Source organism: Salvia splendens, chromosome 11 (genome assembly GCF_004379255.2).
Source record: "Salvia splendens isolate huo1 chromosome 11, SspV2, whole genome shotgun sequence".
In the NCBI taxonomy this organism is placed as follows: Eukaryota; Viridiplantae; Streptophyta; class Magnoliopsida; order Lamiales; family Lamiaceae; genus Salvia; species Salvia splendens.
Window position 1 is genome coordinate 2,897,055 of NC_056042.1, and position 9,017 is coordinate 2,906,071.

At 36.9% G+C, this 9,017-nt stretch overlaps 1 protein-coding gene across 1 annotated transcript; it reads left to right on the forward strand.

The window, feature by feature from the left end:
- The first annotated feature begins 7,710 nt into the window (after positions 1-7,710).
- On the forward strand, positions 7,711-8,388 carry LOC121756086. Its single transcript, XM_042151548.1, has one exon. The coding sequence runs from the start codon at positions 7,711-7,713 to the stop codon at positions 8,386-8,388; it is 678 nt and encodes a 225-aa protein (XP_042007482.1).
- The last annotated feature ends 629 nt before the right edge of the window (positions 8,389-9,017 follow it).

Here is a 9,017-nt window from a genome sequence, read left to right on the forward strand (position 1 = left end):
CTTTATGATAACAACTGATATTAATGATTCAACGAACTTATTGGTTCTTAAATTCTCATTTTAATGTGGTTCTCAATTGACCACAACTCCACGACCATATATGTATCTTGTGATAATAATTATGCATAAGTAATTCTCTACAAAAAGATTTGAGTATGAATGTGCATGCATGCTTTCATTCCTATTCGCCGTTAACTCCACTTTTGACTGCTTTATTAAAAGCACCCGCGCTCGAGTTGCCACATAATTCATCAGAACAAGAAACTCTCTTGATTACACCTATTTTACGTATATATTTATATATTCTTCCCAAATTGGGATATGCTTTAGAAATGTGGCATATCCGGGGACAATTCCTGCCCTAAAATCTTGAAAATATGTATTATAAAGACAATAAAATATTCCCCTTCTATTTTAGAAAAGTGATGCTGGGGCCACTAGTATAAGTTCTCATAGAATCCCCTTTCAATTCAACCCAATTTATCTAGTAGTATATATTTCTCCAAACAAATTTATTTACTTTCTCATTGCCACGTTTCGATCAACTCCATATGCAAATCCATCTCTTAGTGGTGTTTTAGTGAACTAAATTTGATAGACAACATGTTGATAAATTAACAGAGTTAATTCCTAATTTGTTTCAGTTTATTTCTTGTTTTTGTATATTTCAAGGATAATAACTAAAGCATCTTAATCTGGTTTATCAACTTTCAATAATCATTTATATATAAAAAACATTATTATACTTTTCTTTGTTGACAATAAGCCCTTGTATTTTCCTTTTTAAATAGAGATGAAGTTTTAGAGATATATATGACTGAAGTAATTAAGTCACTTGACTCAAATGTTTACATATATATTCATAATGGAGTAGTATTTATTTCATCAAACCGGCCAATAAAAAAACAGTGGAAATAATGATTGAGGATCTACAAATTTATTCTTGAGAATGTGCTGCTTGGTATTTTCATTGTGATTTTGGATCACTTTGTACATATCAAGTTGTGAAAGGAGAAAAAAAAAGTTATACACAGGCTGTAGATGCTTAGATTTAGAGCTCTTTTTCCAGCATTTGCCTTCTCCATCTTCTTCGTCCCTTTGAATGTTAAAGGGCCATATTCTTATCTTTTTAATGATCTATTTCAACAATTTTTATTAATTTATCAAATGCCTTTGGTCTGCTGTGTGCTTACCTTTTAATTATATCTCAATTAACTAAACACACATTTTAATAGTAAATAAAATTTCGACATGGTGTCGTTATTAATAGAATCCGAATCGAAAGCATAGTAAAAAATAGAAATAAAGAAAATTATTTTAGGGGCTATATAAAAATATTATGCATGCATCAGAATCAATTGATGTCGATATCTTTTTTGACTGGTTAGAGCATAAAGAATGAATGCAGAATGTACTATTTGTACGACCTGGGGTACACTATATATACATGAAGCCACTCATTATTATTGGTCACAAGACTCACAACAAACATTTACACTACAATTTTTTGAGATGTGTATACTTGTGTTACGGGGCGACTACTCTTCTGGCAGATGCACGAGCTAAATGCTTAATAAGCTACTGCCAAAGGAGATTTGCCCCGCAATACAACTTAATACAAAATTTTACAATTTCTCATTGTCATTTGTCGCGAGAAGCATTAGCACGTGTATATGTATATTTGTGTTACAGGGCATTACTCTTCTGGCAGTCGCACAAGCGAATGCTTAATGAGCTACTGCCAAGGGAGATTTGCCCTGCAATACAATTTAATACAGTACTACAAGATTTTACACAGTACACACTATAACTTCCATCTAGTATCCTTTCAATATTTTTTTGTACTCATAAGAGAAACAATAGCATTTGTATATGTTTATTTTTGTCTCAGGACATTACTCTTCTGACGATCACACAAGCTCGGAAGAGCTATTGCCTCACAATCAAGTTAATGCAAAAGTTCACATCTAAAAGATCATACCTATGGTAACACTTTGTGTAGACGGGTCCCTTTTTTTTATTCGGATACTATTTAGCCATTAGTTTTGTACCTTTTTTTATCGATATTGCATAATATATAGTATATATGTTGGTGGCATTGATTTATATATTTGTAATATTGCAACACTACGTTATGTTGGTTGAAAATTGACTATGATACAAAGATACACTAACCGGACGTAATACAACCCAATGAAAAATGGAGAAATTAAAAGGAAATAAACTGAATTGAAATTACAAAAAAAAATTCGAAACAATAAACCGTAAAGATGTAAGCCGGGCCGGTAGTGCTCTCGATTTGGCGTGTCGTCCCCAAAAATAAAACGGTTTCGTCTAGCAGCACCGCTAGACGCAGAGCTCCGGCGAACGGGAGTAAGGCGGGGGCAGAGCTTCGACAGGAAGATTATGTAGAGAGGGAGAGAGCGTGTATGCAAGAATGCTTGAGTTTTTTGTCTCCTGAATGCAATGGATACATGCCTATTTATAGGCCAAGTCCACCCGCAGGGGTTGTTGGAGTCAACAGACATAATGTTTGTCATCAAGGGCATTGACCGTAACCGCCGGGGGTTACTGACTGGTGCACTAGCCGTTGGGAGCTGAAGATACACGATGCATCTGGACACACTACACGACGGGATACACCATGGACCGTCGGGATCCATCGGGGACCTTTTGTCTCCCGTTATGCGTCGGGGTCCAGTGGCACAAGGCACACGGGGCACGGGTCACGGCTCGGGGGCGGGCGGCGGCGCGCGCGTGTGGGCTCTGTCACCCATCTTATTCCACGATAATTATTACACATAATAATTCATCTTATTAAATACTCCATCAAAGAAGTTTATCATCCCCGATGTGAGATAATTAACACTTAGTTAATTCATCCCTTAGTTTTTCTTATAGCTCATTTCTAGCTTTATTATGACTAATTTTAATATATTATTTCTCACTCACCGGGAATCGGATTTGAGAAAATGAATATGCTACGGTCATCTACTCGGAACGTAGATCGACGCTATTGCATTTAATTTCACAAAATTAAATGTCTTGTAACATTTATTATTAGTTAAAGTTGTTTGACCAAGCACGATTCCAACATGTTATACGCATCTCGCATAAATTATAGTATTTTTTATGTACGATAATAGGAGACTAATAATTTAATTTTGTATGGTTACTTGTGTATTTCCAAAATTTCAATAAAAATATAAAAAGTAATATGGGATGTAAATGAAATGTTATATTTCAGAATGGTATGCAGCATCAAAATTTATATAATTGTTTTTGAGAGATTATGAAATTTCTGTTAGTACACATGACAAATTAATAGTGTGATACGACCCTACGTCGTATCCCGTTTCTCCGGCGTCCTAGCGAAGGATCGGCGGTAGCAAAGAACCGGCTGTGCGCGGGAATTCCTCTCCGTCGGGCAGCGCGAGATCTTAGTGAAAGAGAATTTCTCAACACGTTGTTGGACACGTAACGATTTTATTGATTTACTGAATTGATCCAAATAATAACCATCTATCTCTATTTATAATACTCTAATACTATACCCTAACTTATTGACCAAGATAACAAATATATGGAAGGATTTGGTGAATCAAAAGATATAACTAAATAATGGGATATAGGATCGTATCAACTCTCCCCCGGTTAAAATCCACCTTGTCCTCAAGGTGGAAACCACGAAGCACGATGATAGTTGAAAGCTTTGGCGATGCGTATCCTCCGGGATCAAACACATATCGAACAGTTGAATGTCTTCCTTTATAACTTCCCTCACACAGCAGCGCCATAAACATACACTCATACGTAGCATGCTCTAGTTTTGCGTTATCAACGCAAGCCCTCTTGAGGAAGAGATCCATTGCGAACGTTTTCCCCACACCACAAAGCTTCTTGATGATCAAAACCCGGCTGATTCCTTTACCAATACAACCACTCGCCTCCGTCGCATGTTTGATCGTTATTTTCAGCTCCTTAATCTCATTCTGCGCATCCATCTCCACTCTTGCAGCTTCCGTATTGGCCTGTTCTGCCGCGTGCTCCTTCACATCCGCTTGCTTCATCAAGTTGATGACAGACTCCATTTCCATGAACAATGTTTTCTTAATATTTCTTGCATCGGCGATGATTTCCTCCAAGTGATCAATATTAGTACAATTTGGACTACACATGGAGGAATTGCTTATGTTTTTCCCACGGGAAGCACTGTCAGTAGACGACGATGTATCCGATTCACCTAAAACCATCGAGGATAAATTTGATCCATCTACATCATTCTCATCATATTCATCTTCTTTCTCAACATTTTCATCTAAATCATTCCCACCATTTTCATCTAAATCATTCTCATCAGAGTAACATAATAAACGTTGTTTGCACACATGACTCACCAACCATTTATCTGGGCAGTAATAACACAGACCCAACCGAGCTCGTTCCGCTTTTTCTGCCTGCGAAACCCGGACCCTCGGTGGCCTTGCCTGATCAACCGCACGTCCCGGACCTCCCTGGGTCTGAATCGGCGTCGGTAAAGGTTCCGATGACTGCTGCGCCGGGGGAATCATCAAATGATTGAAGTAAAATTGGACCCTCGAGATCCCATTGGATGTATTTGTCCCATCGAAACGCGGGGCATCCATGTGCACCCTCTTGGGTTGATCATAACCCGACATGTTGGCCTGGAAACGCTGTGGGGGATCCCAACACGTTGATGGCCTTTCCTGCGACTGGTCGAAGCCTCCCGCACGGGTACGGGCCTGTATATACCCTGGCGGGTCCCAGCATGAACCTCGTTGGCCCCAGCCTCCGCGGCAGCCCCGACCCGGCTGCTGGTCGTCTCGCAGCCCCCCGTTAGGGTACCGTGAATTATACCCTCTGTCACCATACCGCGTATACCTGAAACCATCATCCCCCCAATCCTCTCCGGCCTCGAAACACAAGGGCAGTTCTGCCTCGCGCGCCACCGGCGGCTCCAGATACTGGAAACGTCGATCGGTCTCGTCCCTCCACGCATCAAATCTGTCGAGACGATCCAATAAGCGATCCAACCTACCACTCACCGAGTCGTCGTGATTTATCTCCTCCGATTGACGAACTTCCAAATCCCTATCATCTAACTGCAGTCGATGAGGGACCCCAAAATTGCGACGATCAACGGGCTGTTGACGACGCTGCCCCCCACTCGTGAATGAGTCAGGGCGTGAAGAGCCCCAGCCGACTCTGCTGTTGTAGTTAACACGTCTCATGAGTACACAGATGAAAGCACCAGTTGATACGACCCTACGTCGTATCCCGTTTCTCCGGCGTCCTAGCGAAGGATCGGCGGTAGCAAAGAACCGGCTGTGCGCGGGAATTCCTCTCCGTCGGGCAGCGCGAGATCTTAGTGAAAGAGAATTTCTCAACACGTTGTTGGACACGTAACGATTTTATTGATTTACTGAATTGATCCAAATAATAACCATCTATCTCTATTTATAATACTCTAATACTATACCCTAACTTATTGACCAAGATAACAAATATATGGAAGGATTTGGTGAATCAAAAGATATAACTAAATAATGGGATATAGGATCGTATCATAGTGCTACCTTCTTTCAAGAAGTAGTGTCTTATTAGCTTTTGAAACTAATTTTAAATAAATTGATTGAACGTATAATGTATTATAAGAGCGACAGTCTAGTTTTTATTGTGGTTTTACATGTGTTATAAACTTATGAATAGAACAAAGATCTCACTTTTATTATAGTAATATATAAATACTTTTAGATTGCGATGGATCTAAAGATGACAATAATGTTAAATAAGAGATGATTTTGACTTTTTGAGGATTATAATTTAGTATTCGTGTGGATCATAATTAGTAAGATTATAAAATAATACTAATAATTAGCAAAATGAGATATATTAAATGTCTTGAAGAAGTGGGTATAAATATAATATTATAATTGAAGTTCTCGTGAATGTATTGATTGAATTAATAAAATTCGCAGCACTATATTATCATAATAATAGGGTGTAATATTTCCGTCAACAGTGTGAACGGTAACTTTACGAAAATACCCTTGGAATTAGTACATGTAAAAACAAAAATTTGTTGTAGAAAGTAAGAAACAGTCAGCGCACGCCAGCGTGGCTGCTTTGACCAGAAAAAATGTAATTTTTCATTAACACAATTTATCCATGAACAAAAGCAAGTTTATCCACAAATATCTCAATTATTTTTCAAATAATAAACCATGAAATCGTAGACAGTGGCAGATCCAATTAAGTACAAGGAGGTACAATTGAATCCCCAAAATTGTGAGTAGCCAGTGGTAATAATAGCGTTAGTCCCATGTTTGATTCTCTTAAGCTCGATTTTGCTTTTTCTACTTATATATCTATTTTGTATAATTGGCTATAATCATTTATTGTTTTTGTTTCTAACGATGTATAATTAGTAGGTTATTTGTCATTTCATTAGTTTCACTTCTTTTTTACGTTATAATAGTACTAATTTATTATTTGTCTTTTCATTTTTGTTTCACTTTTGTTACGTGCGAATGAATTATTAGCTATAAATTTTATTATTTATGATTTTGAGTTATACTCATATTTGATCATTTATAGTAGAAAATGTGATACATTTTGTTTAATTTAAAATTTATAGAACTCTTTCTGAACTACTATAATTTCAAGTAATAATCTCTATTATAAATAGTGAAAAAATTTCACTAAAAAAACTTTATCAATTTTTTATATGGCTCACTTGAAAATAAATAATTTAGATGATGAAAAAATTGATTAAATATTAAATCTCTAAATTAAGTAATTATTTATCGCACCTACAATCTAAAATTTCTGGATCCACCACTAATCGTAGATATGTGTCAATTGTTTGAGTGAGTATGAAATTAAATGATACTCTTTTTTACGAAATAATGACACATTTTACTATTTTGAGATATTCATAATTTAAACACTCATTAACTTTTTTTATAAGTGGATCTCATACTATTGTTACGTTCATATTACTCTATCCGTCCGTGATTAAATGTCTCATATTTGATTGACACGGGTTTTAAGAAATTGTTTGACCTTATGTAGTAAAGTGGGTATAAAAGTTAGTGGAATGTGGGACCTACTTTTATATATTGGATTTATAATAAAATGTGAGTGGAATGAGTTAGTGGAATATAGAGTCCACTTACCAAATATAGTAAAAGTGAAATGGGGACATTTATTGGCGGACATACGAAAAAGGAAAAATGAGACATTTAATGACAGACGGAGGGAGTATATCATTACACTAATTTTTACACTTATTTCCTTCATAAAGTTAAAGCAATTTCTCTAAAAATAAAATTCATTTTGAATCAAAACAGATTACAAATTTTATCTTGAAACACATTGAATCCAATCATAATTTTATAGTAACATTTACAAATTACAATCATATTACGACCAAATATCCAAGAAATTTCAAAAAGCATATATGAAAAAAGTAGAAAAGTCGAGGAAAGAATCTACTTGGTCAATAGTCATACGGAATGTTATTAGTATTATTTTAAAAATATTTAGTACGCAAAAACGAGTAAATTAGCAAATTGCATCACAAGGGCATTTCCGTCCATAACAAATTCACAACCATCATGCATAATCAAACTCCCTCTCAAAATCTTAGCCACATTCAACACCTTCACTCTTGATCAGCCGCCATTTATGGAACCAGAAACTGTTCTAAATCTCTTCGATTCCAGGTGGTTCCACCTCGGAATCATCGGAACACCCCCGGAAACCTCAATCTCACCACCGCCGCCGCCATTCCCCCACCTCCAAATCCCACAGAATCATCCAAATCAAAAAGTTTCGCGCCAAATATTGTCTCTAGCGAGATCGAAGAGCGACGAGCTGTCGAGTTTCGCAACACGGAACCCCTCTCCCGATTCAGTCCTCAAAACCCCCCACCTCCAAACCATTTTCTCCGACAGAGAGTTTTCAATTTCATCGGAAATTCCGAAGATTCCGCTGGCGAAGAAATCCGCCGTCGATGGAAGGAGAAAGAAGCGGCTGAGCAAGAGCATGTCGGAGCTGGAATTCGAAGAGGTGAAGGGATTCATCGACATTGGCTTCGTTTTCTCGGAAGCGGACAAGGGGGATTCGGCTCTTGTTGAAATCATTCCAGGCCTGCAAAAATTAGGGCAGAAAATTGAATCGCGTGATCGGAAAATTGAGGAAGCTTCTAGAATGAGGGCGAAGCCGTATCTATCAGAAGCGTGGGAGTTTTACGAAGAGGAAAGATTGATGAAATGGAGGGTTCCTTCTTCTGCAACAAGTGAGATGGAAATCAAAGATAATCTCAAATCTTGGGCCCACACAGTGGCTTCTGCTGTTAGATGATGAGATTAGTGTTAATTTTCTTCTTTTTTAAAAAAATTTAAGTAGCGTTTTATGTTGGTTTTTCTTCTTTATTTGTATAGTTCAAAACTCAAATTCAAATTTTTGCAAATACCAAATTGAGCTGCATTGTTTGTTGATTCAAATTGACACATTCATTGATTACATTTTATATGTAGGTGTGTGTATGTATCTTTTGATGGCAGTTTTTTTTTGTCATATTTACATGTGTTATGCTTTGATTTTGTTACTGATATCTGGTCAAAATTGAATCTTGATTTCCATAGATGAGATTTGTCATGTGGATAACTCTTATTGCTTTTCAGAAACCAATCACCATAATACTTCCATAGATTAGATAGTATTTCAGTATTTGTCCTGATTATTATAGTTTTACAGTGACTGGGTAGTTTAGAATCGAGTTAACGAGTACTATACTAACGAGTTTTCGATATTATGGAAGAGGTTGGTGATGATTGCCTTCATTTCAGATTGGTGATGTTCAGCAACAATGTCTATGCTAAACACTGAGAGCTGGTGTTTCCTTTCCTTTGCAATATTTTCCATAGAGCATTCAGTTTTAATTCATTCTTCTTTTCCTTCCAAGCATCAATTCACTTTCCTTTCAAGCT

Bases quoted from the DNA above. Each gene is read 5' to 3' on its own strand.
- LOC121756086 (XM_042151548.1), top strand. From the start codon at position 7,711: ATGGAACCAGAAACTGTTCTAAATCTCTTCGATTCCAGGTGGTTCCAC.